The following is an 18,613-nucleotide window of genomic DNA, read 5'->3' as shown; positions in this document are numbered from 1 at the left end:
ATGCTGTGTATATAGCTGCATCATTGTTAGTAATGTGCGTATGTATAGCAGAAGTTTGAAAAAATGCATGCTGTTCCTCCACCCGTTATGGTGTCGTGTCTGCATTTTTTTTTCTAATTCTTAAGTTCATAGGTTGGTAGGTATAAGTGCATTGGCCATTGCACTCATCGAACTCCTTTGCCGACAGCCCAAGATGCCAACTCTTCAATGCTTCCTGTAAAGGACCTGTATATGTGCAGATTTCTTAACCTCATCATTCTGTCTGCTTCTTTGCTATCCTGATAGCATCTCCCTTAGCATCGTGCTTATTGCATTAAATGAACCACTAGTAATTTGTTCTATACATTGTATATCTTCCTTGTATCCTGCTCAGGATACAAGGAACATACACGACATTCTGACCAATTTCAGTCAGAGTATCGTCACACTATGCTCATTCTCTGTTCTGTCACTTGCTTTCCATCCCTGCAGTATATACCACTAATTTTTAAGGCGAAAGCCTTCGATCTCTATTTTTCAACGTCGTATTGTGAGGTACAGAAAATGTCACATAACCCAAGGAAGGCCAGAAGTGAACAAAGCATGTCCAACCATGTATAAGAGATGATTACTGATTAGCAAAGTTAATTAATGATTGATTAGTGATTGGCTTAAGGTAGATCAAGGTCAGTTAAGAGGGATTAAGGAGGATTAGGGTGAATTAAGGTTGATTAAGGTCGATTGTGGAGGATTAAGATGGATTAGGGGGAATTATGATGGATTAAGGAATATTAAGGTTAATTACAGTAGGATTTACAAGGCTTTCAGCTTCGCGTCTGTTAGGCAGTAGCTAAGGACACCTGGGAATTTTCTTTACATCTCTCATTGCATAGACCTCAGTTTGTTTGCATAGACCTCAGTTTGTTGTCACGCTCTGTCTTTCTAGTTTTCTATCAATAAGTCATTCAATCAAGTAAGGATTTTATTGAGACTCCCGCAGTGTGAACGATGATGGTGGAGGTGTGTTGTAGCTGCAGGTGGTTTTAGCCTCGCAATTGAGTCCGGCAATATAGGCGATTCAAACCTTTCCTGTTCTCACTACACATTATGTCATCTGTTTTTGTTTGCAAAAAAACAGGTTTCCCTGGAAGAGCTGGCCAACCCGTCTCACCCGCGCATGTTCAGCCTCCAGAAGATTGTCGAGATCTCGTACTACAACATGGGCCGCATCCGTCTCCAGTGGTCGCGCATCTGGGAGGTTCTGGGTGAGCACTTCAACCGCGTCGGGTGCTCGCCATCTGAGGACGTTGCCTTCTTCGCCCTGGACTCGCTGCGCCAGCTGTCGATGAAGTTCATTGAGAAGGGCGAGTTCCCCAACTTCCGCTTTCAAAAGGATTTCCTGCGGCCCTTCGAGCACATTGTCAAGCGGAACCGGTCGCCCACCATCCGCGACATGGTTGTCCGGTGCGTTGCGCAGATGGTCAACTCGCAGGTGAGTTTCTTTTGTCTTTTTAGTTTGTGCACAAACTTGGGCAGATGGTAGAGTTATGGAGGGCAAAGTTGCCATCGACCTGACTGTATCACAAAGCTACAAAGGGCTACATTAAGCTTCAATCATTGACAACTCGAAACTTCGAGTTGTCTGCTGTTTCGCTCAAAAAGCCGGCCCAACAATTGACCTTTGAGAACGAGCGTACAGACTGTGAAAAGTTTGTTCCTGGTAGTTTTTAATCTATGCGCACTTGTTTGGCTGCTCTGTCAAGGCTCTTTCTGCAGAATAGAGCACTAAAATCTTAAGCTGGTTATAATCTTAAATTATAAGCAGCTAGCTTATATCCGTGGAAATATGGATTGTTGAAGGTCTCTTTTAGGAAACTAGTTAGAATTTGTTTTTGTTGCATTGCTAAAGCTGATTGCTTTGCTGTCTTCAGTGAGATTCATTGGTAAAAGAAACGTGTTATAGTGAAGACAGCACATAGGGCGGTACGGCTTCCATAGATGCTGAGCTAGTCAGTGTTAATTAAATGCACAGCGTATAGAGCACATGCATTATTGCATGCTCCTGAACAGCCGCTGCATAGCAAAGTGCTTGCTGGCTTGCCACAGAGTTATATTTGCGTGCACATTGCTTGTAAAGGCCAACTGCAACGAAATTTCACTTTGGCTTAATTTGTAACAAGTGAGTGGTGTATCTAAAGCAATCTTGGCAAAGCTGCAGGACTGGCAGTTGTCTCACTTTCTTACTGGCAGCCTTCAAGCAGTACCTAAGCGGACGACACGTGTACCTGGCACTTGGTGGCTATGACAGAGGTCCCAGCGTGTCACCTTTCAGATTTTTCACTGTGCTACGAGCAGGCATGAGCAACGGCCAATTTTTTCTCATGCCAAAGAACCGCACTTCAATCTTAGTCATGTGTCACCTCTGGCGAATGCTAATGGCAGCGCTTCTTTTTTTTCATTCTTTCTTTCCAGTTTTGGTATCAAAAACGTCTGCTATTGTGATCCTTCTGTGACACGCCCACTTGTATTTCAAACATAAAATCTTGTGCACAGAGGCTGCACTTACATGTACTCTACCTGAAACTAGTTTTTTTTTACATGGCGCAAATTTTAGTTGGAGTTGGCCTTTTAAAAGTCGATTGCACTGTACATCTACTGAAAAGAGCTTAGTACCAAGATTGCAAAGTTGGACAGCGCATGGCTATCTTTCATCAGTTGTTTTTTGTCCCTGAGAGTCAGGCTACATGACTCCGTAGTTTCTGTGTCTGACTCTTGCTGGCTTTTCACCTTGCAGGCGGCAAACATCAAGTCTGGCTGGAAAAACATCTTCAGCGTGTTCCACTTGGCGGCTTCAGACAGGGATGAAGGCATTGTGGAGCTCGCCTTCCAAACGACCGGCCGCATTGTCACACAGACATATGAGCAGCACTTTCAGTCTCTCGTCGACTCCTTTCAGGTGAGCGCTGCTCTTGGCTTGCTTGTCATCTGTTTAAGGTTTTTCTGCCATGAAATGAATTGTGACAAATCCCTTTCAAGATTGACGTAGAGGAACCTCAGAAATCAGTTCATCGTGACATAAGTGCAGCTTTTCAAAACTGCATTGGATCTGCACGAACCAGACAAGAGTGTCTAAACTGTTTAGCATAGACATGCTTTCAGCAGAGTTACTCATAAAAGGAGCTAACGCTGCGACAGGACATGACAGGAAATTGCAGTAGCGATGCATATGAAATGACAAGCCCCATACACATGTAACTTCACAATGTAGTAGAAATAAGCTTGCTTAATGAAGAAATCTTTGGGTACGGTATCCTTTTTCAACTTTCATGCAAAAATTATTTGATGTTTCAATGTATTGTATTGATGTGGGGCTCATGTTCATATCAATGAAGTAGCAGCTTTTTCAGTTGTTTTTCTAATGAAAGTTAACTTTGGTCTGTCCTGCATGGCTGAAATTGAATCCATTGGTGTAGAATGTTGCTTTTGCCAGAGCCACGGCGATATAGTTACTTTGCTAATGATAAAACTCAGTTTGTTGCAACAAGCCAGTTTCTGTCTTCAACAAACTTGTTAGTCAACTGGCTTTAAGTGGTGTTTTCTTTAGCACAAGAAACACCATGCTAGGTCATGTCTTAAGGAAGGCCTTTTGAGAGGTAGCTTAAAGGGAAGGAGGTTAAAAAAGCAAGTTACCTGCCCTTATCACACCACGCAGGATGCAGTGAAATGCCTGTCCGAGTTTGCATGCAACGCGTACTTCCCGGACACATCGATGGAGTCTATACGGCTGATCCGGCACTGTGCCAAGTACGTGGCGGAGCAGCCACGAACCTTCCGCGACCACAACATGGAGGACCAGACGGTGCCCGAGGAGGACCGTGTCTGGGTGCGCGGCTGGTTCCCCATCCTGTTCGAGCTCTCCTGTATTGTCAACAGGTACCGTGCACTTTCCCTGCTGATGGAATAGTTTGTGTCATTAAATTGACGGACAGTCAAGCCTCGATATGAAAAATCACAGTTGACGTCCTTTTGTTTGACCTCTGTTAATTCAACATTTTACTTGATTCGAATGCACCAGAAAGTCTTGGCAAGAAATCATGCATTGGCTTCAGATGGGAAACTCTTCTAGTTCGAATGCAAATGCATGCCACTTCGGTTAATTAGACTCCCCACCAGCGCCCCCTCATGTGTACAGCGGTTACTAAAAGCTGAAAAGTGCAAGAAGTTCAGCAAATGGCACTATTCCTTCTCTAGGCATGAAGCTGTTTTATTTTAGTCCTACTTTTTTTTTCAGAACTTTTGGAACTTTACTTTCCAGTCCAATGCTTAGGCAGCGTTTAAACATTTTGTCGCTTTTTGACGCATGCGGTTGAGTCGCTCTTCAAGAGCAACTCGCAGAAAGACATTACAGACTACTTCAAGCAATAAAATGAAGATTTAAATTCATTCATTTTGCCGACATTTGTTCATTGAACCTTTCGAATATTCGACCAAATCTTGCAGTCCTGCAAGAGTCGAATAAAATGTGGTCGCGTGTATTGGATATTACAATGTAAATGTAAAATTTGCTTGGCCATGCTTTATTTTCAGTAATGTTTTATTTTACTGCATTACTTCTTTTTCATGAACGAAGACAAACATGCAATATTTGAGGCAATATCTGTTGGAGCGAAATGAATGTTTGTCTGCTCACAGCTCAACATATGCATTCTGGTAGGGAAAATGTTATATACAATTGAATGCCTATATATTAAAGTGAGTGCTTGGAGCCTCCGAAATCATTCGTTATGCAGGTGATTTCGTCGTAAAGGTTGTGCACTGCATCACTCCCAATAGGACCGGGACAGAATTATTCCTTTACCGTTATGACCGTTATACGGGTCATTTCAATTTAGAAGCCTTTGTTGCAGAGGCACTCGGCTGTACTCGGCAAGGGCAACTTGAAACAGCACATCTAGACATGCATGCGCATTTTAGCCAGCAGCTTGGCTTGGCTGGCCCATGGCCTGCAGTGGCGTGACTTTGTCCTAACAACTGTAGGTGCACAGTTGCTGACTGTACATTGGGGTTTCATTATTGTTCTGCACGATGGCAGGTGTAAGCTGGACATCAGGACCCGGGCCTTGACGGTCATGTTTGAGGTGGTCAAGACGTACGGATTGTCGTTCCGGCCGCACTGGTGGCAGGACCTGTTCCAGATCATCTTCCGCATCTTCGACAACATGAAGCTGCCCGAGCGGCACAATGAGGTGACATCACTAGACTAGGACACTTTTATTTTTCGGCAGTGTTGGTTTTGCGGTGTTTTATGTACAACAGTTGCAAAGTGTTTTGTTGTGCCTTAGAGCTAGGGACGCAGCTGTGGCAGCATGCAAGAGAAATGACAGGTCTGCGTTATGAACGCAGGGACTGTGCTGCGGTTGGTAAAGCAATAATGCTTCTTTAAGTTTCTTCTTTTCGTTTTTCTTTCTTTATTTCGTTTCTTTATAACTGTGTAATTAGCAATCTTTAATCTGTAATCTGTCAGCTATTTATGGAAATATGTATTGTTTCTTTGCCTGCGCACTGACTGCATTGCTGTCATGAGGAGCCTTCAGGCACTGTTGAGCTGTTGGCAACAGCTTCTTCAGTTGAAGAACTCCAAACAAATTGTTGGGGGTTGTTGGAAACAAAGTTCCGAAGTTACATGCAATCTGTCATTCGTCTAAAAATTAATTTTTGTGGCTGCAGTTCTCGTCCTTAGAGTAATGTCATCAGCATGAACTAAGTACTGCAAGCAAGTCAGTATTGTATCTACATTCTGCATAAATATAAGATTACAGGAGTCTTTCAATGAGTCAAAATATTTAAAAGTAGCAATACTATGACTTTTGCATAATTAAAGAAGCTTAATGCAACCTTAAATAGCTGTGGCTTGTTAAGAGGCGTGCCCACTTCATTTTCGGAAGCACCACAAGTGCAGTGCGCACACTTCTCTGTGTGCAGAAGGCGGAGTGGATGACCACCACCTGCAACCACGCCCTGTACGCCATCGTGGACGTGTTCACCCAGTACTACGACGTCCTGGGAAACCTCCTGCTCGATGAACTCTTTGTTCAGCTGCACTGGTGTGTTCAGCAAGGTGAGTTAGAAGGCACTCTCAACATTGTCGTTGAAGACGAGTCGTGCCAATGTCCTTGGCAGTCTAAAACTTATATATGTGTTGCTTTTGGCCTATCATAGTTGGTGCTGCGTGTTTTTTTTTTTCTTCACATACCCTGAATCCTGCTAGCAGATTTGTCTGATGCGTGTGGTACCGTGCCAGCATGAAATTCAAGCATGAAACAAACTGGAAGGTACAGTTAAACCTGAATATGACAAAGCCGGTAAAATTTGAGTCATTATATTGAAATTTCTTTATATTGAAATTTGATTTTTATGCAAATTAGTGCAGTTGCCGAGAAATTTTTTTGCACGGAAGGGGCCACAAGATTTTACAAATTATCGCGCAATCAGAAAAAGCAAATTTGAATGAAAAAAAAAATTCATTTTGTTGAATTTGAGCAGGGGACAAAAGATATGGTTTCATGCCGTGTCAACGATATCTTCACATCAGTGGTATGAAGTGAAGCCAGCCACAATTTCGCGTCCAATGTGACTCTGTGGCTGTGGTGTCGCCTGCAGTGGGATGACGCTATCGTGGGAAGTGCCCGCAGCAGGGAGCGAATGCTTCGTCTGTCTCTCGCTTCAAAGCATCTCCAAAACATACACAAACTTCAGTACTATATGCGTGGGAAGACAGCGTACATGATGTCATGCCATCTCATCACGCCCATTCTTTGAACACATGGCAGATTACATCAAAAACCGGGTGCGCAGCCTGCGTGTGTGCTCACCTGTGCTAGGAAAGGAGACATGTGCCAACCTGCCCCCACTTCGTCCACCACCACCATGCCCCCTTGCGTGCTCTTGATCACATTAACCCAAGCTCGCTCCTCTCCCATCTTTCCCTTCGCTTGCGCGGAATCACGGCGCTCATCAAGCTAGCATCCTTCTTAGCTCACCCTTGCAGCTTTCACTTGCACTCAACGCATACAGCACACAGGGCGTGATAGGTTCTTATCACACTTGGACTTTATGCAGGACATTGACGCAGCTCCTTGGCGGTAGCTCTTGGTCACAATATTTGAGAGGTGTGTCCGCAAGCAGCCACTTGCAATTCAGTGATTCTATTGAAGTTAGCTATATTGAAGTTTAACTGTATATTACCTTTTCCATACTTGCCAGTATTTGCCACAGGTTGGATTAATCTACGTGTGACCTGTCGTAATGGTGCAGTTGCTATGGCATATTGCTGCTGAGGATGAGTTAATGAGTTCAACTGTGGGCTGTGGTGGCCACATATTAATTTGTACAGAATCAGGTAGGATCGAGAGATCAAAAAGCCTTCCACGAGGCGGTCACACGGAGTGCATCCACAAGAACACGAACTGAACTCACACCATTTGACACCCAATAAGAACCGACTAGTGTTTCGTCAGTCCACACGCAGCAGCAACCAGCAGCCTGAAAGAAAGAAGCTAGTTCCTCCTACAACCGATTATTGACACTGTCAAGTGGCACTAGCATCCGAACACTCGTGCCATCTCTCGTACTAGTGTCAACTACATCGACTTCCGCTATCCCATATGCTATGCAAATAAGCCGTATTCCAGGAGACACAAGAGCCATGCGGGAAAAACATCATGGAAGTGAGAGAGTTGGGCGTCCCCACAAGTGTTCGCTGCACTACACTGAAGAGCCCAAAGGCTGCCAGTCCTTTTGTCTTACATTGAGTGTTCGTGCCTTACATTTTGTAGGCCGTTTGGAAACTTGAATGACAGCGCACTGTGTTTGCTGTGCATGCTCCGGCACGCAACGATGCAGCAAGGGCCTTGCTATTGCATTGTGGCCGCAATTCTCTTGTTCACACGACAAAAACAGCAGAAACGATAGAAAACCTGCAGAAACAATATCAGGCGGACCAGAGATCTGCTGTCATCACATTAATATTTCATGAATTCACTTGAATTGCTTTGTTCATGGCAGAGATCATACAGAGCAGTGTCTGTGAATAACTTAAAAAACAATAAACATCCTAAGCTAGAAAAAAAAAACATTTTTGTATTTCTGACCAAAGTTTAATACTTTTGGGTTTCTACTGCAGTATTTTTCAAACATTAACATTGAGTACTCTGTAACTACAATAAACTGGCTTCTGCAGCATGGCATAATTGTTGTGCAGGGGAGGTGATGTGAGAGAATTTGATATACTCGAATTTTAAAGCCCTAAAGCCATTGTGCTGTCAAATAGGGCCTCCAAATACATTCATTCAACCGCAGACAACAAGCAGCTGGCACGGTCGGGCACCAACTGTCTGGAGAACCTGGTGATCTCAAATGGAACGAAGTTCAACACGGAGACGTGGGACAAGACCTGCCAGTGCATGCTGGACATCTTCAGAACCACCCTGCCTGCAACGTGAGCATGCTCGCATGCGGCGTTTTCGCATCTTGTTTTTTTCTTCCAGCGCAAGGTGCTCCTGCAGTGTCATTTTCTGAGCAGGCTGTAGGACTTGGCAGAGGGCATGGCCTCCGAGATTGCCGGCGCAGTGCAAGATTCTTTGCCATGCTAAGATGTGTGGATCATACATTTCTGCTAATGGTGCTCAAATGCTGACCAGTAGCTTTCTATTCGAATATCGAATCGAAGCAAGAAAAAAGAATCCGAATATCGAATTGAATATCAGAAAATTTATCAGAATATTTAATGCTTGCAAATGTTGGGCAAGAAAATAAAGGGCTACTTATGCGCGGGAGGTCCGTAGTATTGCATGATCAGAATGTCGCAAGCTATCGGTAACGGGCACAGAGTAGTCTGAATATACAGTGCAGTCTACTCTTGTTAAACGGAACACCAAATCAGTATGCCTGCACTCATTGCGGGTCAGTTCTAGTATATGAAGGTCTGGAAAATGTTTTGATAGGCGTGTAAATGCTCGACAATCATTGAATCACACAGTAAACATTCAAATAATTTGATTTTTGAATCGAATATCTACTATCCGATGTAGAGAACAGCTCACTTTGTTTTCGGTGCAAAAGGAGCACTGAATGCGCTGCAGACAGGCTGCCCCGGCTGACGTGGTCGTGTACTTCGTCTCTGTGCACTCCCCAACGTCGGTCTGCGCAGTGCCCGAACACCGCAATTCGTGGAACAATGCTGCGTTGGTCAGGGCCTAATCCTAATCCAAGACAATGCAATTCATTAGCACGCATTGTGTCATTTCTGTGCTGATGCATCTCGTCAAATCTGTGAATGCCAGAATCACTGAAAATCGTAGAAATTTGGTGCTCTAAGCACTCATAGCTTGCGATTGAGGCGTGTTGAAAGGAAGATGAGCCTAATTCACCATTGTGATAGCAAGTGTGCAGCCATCTCAGCAATTCACGCTGGAATGAAAACTTTGGGTGACACCAAATTTTGAGAACACTATTTCTTAGCTCCCATTAAATTTGCCAAGTGATGTAGTATGTTAACACAGTGTGCATAAGCCACAGAAACCCGGTAACCTGCATAGCACATGCAGTGAGGCGAGCACTATTTCTATTTGTACGTAAGGCATTTATCTTTGCCTGTGAACACCATTCTAAAGCTGTCTGTTTTGCTGCAGTATCAGTTTTGCAACCCACAGCCTCATTTAAGAGGTGTGAAGGATTTTCCTGGCAACTTTCACGAACGATCGACCCAGGCAAAATCACTCACAGAAACAAATAATGACAAAGACAGCTGCTTGCAAGTCATGTGTCAACTTCAGTATACGTATCTTTGTTGGCAGATTCTAATTGCACTTTTTTTTTAATGAAAGCCTACGAAGGCAACAAATATGGAGTCGTGCTTGGCAATCCTTTGTTTACTTTGGGCTGAAGCGAATGGCTTGTGGATTTTGTCATAAGTCTTCTTATTTGGGTCAGTGATCATCCCTGTACAATACCTGCGCACCATCACAAGGGCCTCCTTGCCTTGTGCTGTTTTCTTGTTAACCTGGGGGTCTTCACGTTCAGGGCCTCAGTCCAGAGTTTTTCACTCACGGCCATCTTTCGGGAGAATGTCTTAGGTACTGAGGCTGCGAACTATGCAAGCTTCAAAAGTGCATGCGTACGCTCCAAGGACACAGCTCCAAGTAGAACAAGATACCTTCGTTTGTTTCAAACGCCGAGTGGTTCCGCAGGTATGAGATGCACCCTTTGGATGCCTGCAGTTTTTTCTTAGCCTTTACAAAAAGGGCGGAACTTGGGTAAAAATAGAGTTTAACCCAATATAAAGCTTGTTCGGGGTGCCCAAATCAGGAATTATCGGGTTTTATTTGAAAACGAAGGGCCTTATGCATATCACGTGATGAAGTTGTGTGAAGTAATGTGCTTCATTTCTTCACTTTTGCCCAGTTTGCTCACATGGAAGCCCAACAAGGATGGTAGTGGAAATCAAGAAGCAGTGAGTGGTCACGATGATACGGACACAAGATCAAGTGAGTTTTTTGTTCCTCCTCATAGCTGGGAAGTGCCCGCTCTGGTGTGGTTCCCGCAGCTATAATTGTGTGCTGTGTAACAGTTTTGGTTGCCCAAGAGTGCTGACTTTGCATTACCGTATATGCTTGTTTAAGGGCCGCGCTCGTGTAAAAGTTGCATGCTCAACTTGTCAGCCCAAAATTTAAAAAAACGAAAGACGAAAAGAAGGAATGGTTATCTACTCTTTGACATGAGCCCGTGGCATTCAGTGTTTTCGATGATTGTTGCGAAAGGCTTTAAAGTTGCTAGGATATCTCTCACCAGACACGTCACGGAGGACGACTGTCTGCGCAAGTGTGCTGCCGAACCAAGCCTGAGCAGTGGAGAAAGTGACTGTGTCAAGGAATAGATTAACATTAGGTCTATAGTGTGCAGGCGTGAAGAAATAAATACATTGTGAAAACAATAGTACCCCTTCTTATGGTGCAAAAAGACCAGGGTGTTTATGCACACTAGAATAGTTGTGCCAATATGGCCAGCCCCCTTATCAACATAAAAAAAAAAGTCTGGTCCCTACACTAGTGTATTGTAGTTACTATATTTTGCTCAACTCAGAACTTTTGAACTTTACAGCAAATAACTGTTAGGGGTTCATCAAAAGGTTTATAAGTCCTCTGTGTGAGAGTAATCAATGTCGCACTACCTTTGTAACAAGCCAAAGCTGCCTAGAGTTCACAGGCCGGGAAGACAGTAGGCTACAGGCATGTGGTGCTAGTAAAATATTTTTACAGGCATCTTTTGTTCCTTTAGGCTCCTTGTAAGCATGGAAATGCAGAAAAAGGAAAAGATTTAGCGAAAGATCGACATATTTACAGCACTGAAAGAAGGAAAGCACACAGCTTGAAGACTGGGTGGGCGTTTCATGTTACATGCTTTCCCCTTTTTGTTGTTGCTTTAAATATGTTATACTCCTCAATCCAGCTAGTAGCCCAGCTTTTTGCCTTTAGTTTTAGCGAAAGCATACAGGAAGGCAGAGCGCCAGCAGCAAGTTTACATTGAAGCATACACGAGCGCCGCGCTTTTAGCACTCTGCCCATTATTGCACGTGGTTGCGCATGACGCCGCGTAATCTCAGATGATTGGCCTTGATTGGGCATGATCGCAGAGGATTTTTGTGGTGGAAATGGCAGCTGCTTGCTGTGTATTACTCTGTAATTACTTGAAGCTGTCATTTCCATGTGGGTACAGAAGTCGTTGCTCTCATGAAGAGAAGTCGAACCTAACCTTGTCTAAAATCTGTCTTCGACCCAAGGCTTTCTTTGTGTGACCAGTGTTGATCACTTCATCCCTTCCTGTGAACGTCTGTCTTGTTGGAATCTAGGTGTCATTATCGTTGTTGTCACTTTCTGTTGGCTGGCTTTTACTGCTTAAAATTAGAGCTTGTTGACAGGCTTCTCAGATCGGTTACACAGGCATCCCAGTGTTAGAATGACATTACGGCACATAGGCAGGAAATATGTTTGCAGGTGGCAAGGTTTTTGTTGTGCTAAAGAGAATATCAACACTGCATAAAATTAAAAGTTGTGAACTGTGCAGTACATAAGCAAACATTGCATGAGATTACACATTGCGTGGAATGAAAATAAACACAATTGTGCGCATTGCACTTAGTTTCACAGCACTTAATTAGCAGCATCAAATAGATTCCAACATTTGCGTTGGAGCTGCATGACATTTTTACTCAGGAGAACAACAATGTTGCATAGATTGCTTGCATATTTATGGATTGTATATGTGTGCATAGATTGTATGTATGTATGCAGGGATTGCACACATATACAAGACCTCATTCAATATAGAAGGAGTGCCTTCTCAAATCTGCATAGTTTTGAGAAATCTAAATCTTTAGTCTTGCATAAGTGTGAAGTTGCACTTCGCACTGGTGGTAACAATTAGAGATCCTAGCTTTAATTAAAATACCTACTTTCTTTCCTTGCATCCTTATTATGCCTATTTGATGTATAAGCATGAATTATGGGTGTTTAAACATTTTACTGGCACCTTTAATTGTGCCTGTAAAAGCCTGTTTCGATGTTGATGCCTATACGTGTATTGGAATTTCAGGACCTTGTTGCGTGTTTTGTACTGTAGTCTTATTTTGTTTATAATGTTAAACCTGCTGGAGAACTTGGCTGAAGGCAGCTGATTAGTACCGGAATTACATTCTCAGTCTAAAGACGGTTATTGACAGTTTTGCAGTGGATGAAAGCTTCACTGTAAGACGGGCTCATAATTCTCTACGCAGTGATACATTTGAAAGCGACTTACTGTATACTTGTGTGCTGGCTTCACATTTGTATCCGACATTATTGAGAATCTTGAATGCTCGGTCGTAACTGTGACCGGGAATGTGGGTCCCCACTATCCTCAGTGGATTTGTTAGTGATTGAATAGTTCGAAACTTCAATCTGTTCTGAACAAAAATTTGGGCTTTTGGTTTTGAAAGAGCTGTAAAGCGTTCTCACCATGTAACATTCTCCAATTCCAGAGGGCATTGATCATTAAACATTCCAAAGTAAAACTGTGTGCTGCTGACTTTGGTTCATGTTGAGTGTTTCCTTTACTGTATACAAACTAGGGAAAAAAGCATAACATAAAACCAAAACATCTTGAGATGGTGCTTGTTAGTCACTGCTTTCATAACTTCTCTTATAATGTCTAGTCACTCTTGAGTTCAGCGAAATCATTTGTAAACCATGCAACTTGCCTCCTTCCGTTTTATCGAGAAAATAAAATGACTTTCATAAAACAGGGATTCAGTGGGCTGTGTTCATAAAATCGGATGTACAGCAGAACTCCTTAATAATTGAGCCTGTACACGCCTAAAGGAGAATATTAGGTGGCAATGTATGCTTAAATTACAGATATAGCGTCTGTTATGGGTGCCTGAAACCGTGTTTTTTAGTGCTGAAACATCGGGTCGCTAGTAATGAGCGTCATTAGTTTGACAGATTCTGTGAACAACTAAAACCCTTATGCGTCCATGTGCAGAGGACGAGGTGCTGTTCAACTCCCTGAAGATCAAGTGCGTGGTTCAGCTGGAGCTCATTCAGACAATCGACAACATTGTGTTCTTCCCGGCTACGAGTCGGAAAGAGGACGCAGAGAACCTCGCAGCCGCACAGGTAACTACTCATTTCTGTCTTGCCGTCTTCTATAGATATCAGCAACATCCAGCGTGCAAAAAGAGTTAAAGGTACTACCTTGTTTACTTACATAATGCTCACACTGTCTTTTTTTCACAGAAAATTGATACGAAGTTCGGGGGTGCGATAATTACACGGAGAAAATTTTCTAAGAGAACGGTCTAGGTGCACATGAAAAACGGAGTAGCTGTAAATCAGGGTTCTAATGCCATCCACTGTAACCTCAAACAAAATACTATTTGCAAACGGCACTTACCTTTGTAATGAGAGCACAGGTTTTACAGAAGCAGGAGCTGCAAGCGTTTGTCCTCACCTGTTCTGTGTGTCCTTGTGTAAATTATTCATGCTTGGTTTTCCAGTCAAGATGTCAGACCAACTAGCCCAACAATTATTCCTTCTGGAGAAACTGCAAAGGCGCTTTATTTGCAGATGCTAGGTGAATGTGGAGTCACCGTCATCACCGGCCAGTACAAGTGGACGGCAGTCGCTGCTACAATTTTAGAGGGTGCAATGATTAATTACGCAAGGGGAAAAAAAAAAAAGATATAATCTTTGATGGCCAAGAGGGGAAGGGGTGCAAGCATCATTAAATGTAATACAGTATCATGTTCATTATGAGTTGCAATGCAAAAGCAGGGGCCAGAACGCTCTTTGGGCTTAGCTAGTGGTGCAAACGGGCAAAATGGCCAAGAAAAATCCAGGGAAGCTTTTGCCATTCCCACGACGCACGTCAACTCCTGCGTTATCCATCACCTTTAGTTCTGTGCGGTGCGCCCGTAGCCTTCCAAGTAGCCCATTCACTCGCCTTGCAAGGTAGCCCAACTTCCCATGCTTAGCATGGCGTGCTTCATCACGGCACGGCATGGGCTCTCGTCGGGATCGGGCATTATCACTTCGCGATATAAGCCCACCGACATCCAAAGAAAGCACAAGACAAAACAAAAGGGTTAGCGTGCGCTGCTGGAACAGCAAGACCCTCTCCACAGCTTTTTCTTGAGTGTGTCGCAAATTACTACCATAAGCTGGGTGTGGAGACCACTTTGATCAGGGCTCACATGTTGCAACTTGTACTAAATGCAAAAAAAAAAAAAGTTAGCATATGACAGCGAGTCTCATAAGTTACCCTTTCAGAGCTCTCTCTGCATGTTCTTTTTTTTTTTTAAGGAAAGGATTGCTTTTCGGCTAATAAAATTAGACCAGAACTTTCCATGTCTAATCTCACTCCCAATCCACAAAGCGGGGATGTCATAGTACTATCATGGATTTTACGCATTTTTGGGACCATTCAGCGCAGGAAAGGTTCCATGAAATGTGCTGGTTCAGGGTTTCGACTTCTTTTCTGGTGCCATGCGTGATCTTGCTTCCTTCCTTTCTTTATTCAGGAATAACCCTGCATTGCCCTTGGGGCTTACAGTTCAGGCATTCAAAATTACATTTCATTAACAAGCATTGGGCGGGGCTCAACAGACTGAAAGCAGCAGCATGGCATAACAGGACCTGCCTATTGAGCTGTTCCCTCTCGCAGTTGCAGTCGTTCAGTCGTATAGTAGCCTAGTACTGTCCAAGAAGCTCACGGTGCCTTGAAAAATTGTGAAAGGAAAGAAGGAATCCTCTCTGAGTGAACATCTGTATAGGAATAGATTATTCATAAAATTCCGCATATGTGACAATTTGTCACCTGCTTACCCACCACTCGGCTCACATCAGAGACTTATTGCAACAGCAACTAAAGTTGTCGAAATTTACGAAAAAAACAATACCTGCGAAGTTTATGCCCATTTATTTGGGGCGGCTTCTGTGAAAGTAAACGCGCCTGTGTGAGGTTGCAGGAGCGAAAAAGTGTGACAGCTTTCCCGGTTCTAATCGGTGCAGTAATAAATCTGCAGTAGCCCCACCCCTGCAGCTTTGCCTGCACAGGAAGGAAAAGTTCACGGGTACAGTTTGAGGAGGATGAATGTTGGTGTCCGTAGACTCTTGCAGCTTCAGACATTGTACAGGGAATTTGTGGACCTTGCAGGCAGAAGTGGTGCCATCGCAGCAACAGCAGCAGCAGCAGCAGCCATCGGCACCAGGTGGCATGGGCTATCTGACTGAGCGGTTTTCCCGCTCCCTTTCGCTCGATCAGCAGCAACAGCAGGAGGAGCAAGGCATGTACAGCTTTCTGACATCAGGTCAACTGCTCCAGCTGGTGGACTGCCTGCTTGAGTCGCACCGATTCGCCAAGGCCTTCAACTCTGATAGCGAACAGCGCAACCTGCTGTGGCGTGCGGGCTTCCGGGGCAACGTCAAGCCCAACCTGCTCACTCAGGTAGGTCACAACAGCTTCTTTTATTGTGGGGGTGCGAGATCTCTTTGTGCATGTGTGTGTGTGTGTGTGTGTGTGTGTGTGTGCGCGCGTGCGTGCGTGTGCGTGTGTGCACATCTGTGTCACAAACACAGTCTGGTAGTGTCACCAACAACTCTGCATTTTACAGTCTACAAGCTGCTGTTGTCTTGTGGCTTGAAAAGACAACAACCTATGAGTTCCCTGTTCATGTTTGTATGACGTCGTAACTGGCTTGCATGTCACTACCTGCTACCTGCCAATTGTGGTAACTCTACTACATGTTTTGCTTGACGTGACGTAGGTCTGGTTGTCCAGTAATGGTGGCTGTGTTTGCAACATTTAATTGTGACATCAAGTTGTACTTAGTGTTTGCACTTGTCTCTGAAGTTTGTCTAAAGCCTATTTTGTGTTTTGTGTGCTTCCGAAATGCGTAAGCGTGCATAATTGCGTTAGCAGCTCATACTTGCCGTCTGCACCAGTTTGTGTCTCTTTATCTGAACCCTGTGTGTGTCATATGTCTAATCATAAGCATAGAAATGGCGTATAAAGCAAAGCTTTCTCCACCTTTTTGTTTAGTTTTGGCACATCTGCTCGTTCAGCTTCTTGCTGAGTAAGGTGGGGCAGTCTTAGAGGTAGTGCAATAGTTAACCGGGCCTATCCCAGAGACAGTGTAATCCGTGGTTGCAAGGATCACACTGGGTCGCTTGGTGGGCGGTTTTGCTTCCTCCGGGCACGCACGTAATTGCTATGCTGCAAAACGCATTGCAGAAGATGGAACAGCTTTATAGAATTTATTTGCTGCTGCTTGAAAGCTTCGCTTACATAGATTCAAACGTGTGCATTGTATCTACTGCATTTTTTTCACACTGTTTGGTGCTCTCACAACGTCGCGCGTGCAGGAGGCACAGAGCCTGGCCTGCGTGCTGCGCATCCTCTTTCGCATGTACCGAGACGAGGGTCGCCAGGAGGCGTGGCACACAGTGCAGGACCGTCTCATCGGCGTCTGCCGAGAGGCGCTCGAGTATTACCTGGCGCTGGCCACCGAGAGCCACCGGGAGTCCTGGGACTCCCTGCTCCTGCTCTTCCTCACGCGTGTCCAGCGGCTCGACGACGAGCGGGTGAGCCCACTAGCTCGCGGAGCGTTCATTCCGAGCCGCACGATCGTGGCACCGAGAGTTTTGCATAGCAACTATTAGAATGGCATCCTAGAAGTGTCTGCTGGGGCCACAGTCTCGATAAAGAGACAGTTTTAGCGGAGCATTTACCGTCTGCTTCGCCAGGACTAGCGCACGATAAGAAGCTTTCACACAGCTATTAAGTGGGAACACTGCCGTAGACTTCCGGTAATTCGACTCACCTAATCGTTCGCATCCCTTCTCTTTATTTGTTTGCAGTTTCGAGCCCACGCCTCGGTCTACTATCCGTACCTGTGCGAGCTGACCTGCATGGAGGTGAAGCCCGCAATACGGGCAGTGCTACGGAAGTTCTTCCTACGTGTCGGAACCGCCTTCAACATCTCGCACCACTAGTCGCCGTTGTTGCTTACACAGACATGTTTTCTTTTTTCAATGCCCTCTGTGCTGTTGTTCTTTCTTTTTGGTCACTGTCGATGCACAGAAGACCCACTCGAAGGAGTGAACTGGTGAAATTAATGTGCTACTGGTGAGAATGTTCAAGGATGCCAGACTGGCAGTAGTGCATAAAGCAGTTTATATTACGTTGGAAACCTCACGTCCCGGCAGTCCACAGCATGCATGTGCTCAAGATGTTGGACTGGTAGTTGAGTTGAGCTTTCAGTGAAAGCGTGAGTGTGCAATAGGTGGGAAGCAGTGTTGGTCCTTAGAGAAGAATAAAGAAAGAGGCCCTTTCTTCACCACACCTTCCTCCGGTGATGGTCGGTTATATAATGTCCAAAAGGCAATTTGTGCATGATGAGAAGATGGCGATGTTTTCTAAAAGACATACAGATCTTGTTTGTTTCATCTTCTTCCTTTTGCATTTTAGGCATGCCCGAAAGCTCTTTTATAGTGATTTAGCCTCTCACCTCACTTTTACATGTTAATGTGCTTTAGTGCACAGGGGTGACGAGCTGGCGACCGAATCAAGCAATGCGGCAACAATGAAAATGAAAAAAAAAAAAAAGAAACGGATGAGCCTTTTGAAATGTCACCGTTGGGGTCAGCGCTGAAAAGGAATGATGTTCTCTATGCAACGCAAGGAACATATGTTAGGACTTATTGTTGTGGCTACCTTTTTTTTTATTTTGTCATTTTTCTTTGTGAATCTATGCCGTCCTGAAGCAGTTTGGGCGGGGGACAGGACATCGAAAGAATCATGGCCACACCATATTTCTAGCCGTGCTGACTGTCGTACCATAGTGTATTTTTCTCGGAGTCATTAATTTATTTTTTGCCCAGAGAAAGCAGAGACATTCCAGCGTGTGTGAGTGTGTTTGTTGTGTGTGTGCGTGCTTGATGCGGTGAGAAACATTGTTGCTTCTTTTTGTCTGCACAAGAGCTTGTATAAAAAGCAGGCTGTGGCCATAGAGGAAAAATAAATGAAATAGATTCAGGCTTTA

General features: G+C 44.3%; 1 protein-coding gene across 2 annotated transcripts in view; it reads left to right on the top strand.

Moving 5' to 3' along the window:
• Sec71 (ADP ribosylation factor guanine nucleotide exchange factor Sec71) overlaps positions 1–18,613 on the top strand; it is a 52,819-nt gene extending 34,206 nt beyond the window's left edge. The window contains exons 18-28 of one of the 2 annotated variants that reach the window (XM_065439505.1): positions 1,118–1,471; positions 2,774–2,935; positions 3,692–3,912; positions 5,072–5,225; positions 5,965–6,097; positions 8,338–8,476; positions 10,441–10,523; positions 13,555–13,688; positions 15,727–16,017; positions 16,935–17,153; positions 17,430–18,613. In XM_065439505.1, the coding sequence (XP_065295577.1) occupies positions 1,118–1,471; positions 2,774–2,935; positions 3,692–3,912; positions 5,072–5,225; positions 5,965–6,097; positions 8,338–8,476; positions 10,441–10,523; positions 13,555–13,688; positions 15,727–16,017; positions 16,935–17,153; positions 17,430–17,564 (2,025 nt within the window). In that variant the 3' untranslated portion in view covers positions 17,565–18,613. Of the gene's footprint in view, positions 1–1,117; positions 1,472–2,773; positions 2,936–3,691; positions 3,913–5,071; positions 5,226–5,961; positions 6,098–8,337; positions 8,477–10,440; positions 10,524–13,554; positions 13,689–15,726; positions 16,018–16,934; positions 17,154–17,429 lie in introns of both variants that reach the window. The other variant, XM_065439504.1, reaches the window with a different exon arrangement.

The sequence above is a fragment of the Dermacentor albipictus genome, chromosome 6 (genome assembly GCF_038994185.2).
Source record: "Dermacentor albipictus isolate Rhodes 1998 colony chromosome 6, USDA_Dalb.pri_finalv2, whole genome shotgun sequence".
Taxonomy (NCBI): domain Eukaryota; kingdom Metazoa; phylum Arthropoda; class Arachnida; order Ixodida; family Ixodidae; genus Dermacentor; species Dermacentor albipictus.
The sequence above is the reverse complement of the archived record's forward strand: the minus strand, read 5'-3'. Positions and strand labels throughout refer to the sequence as shown.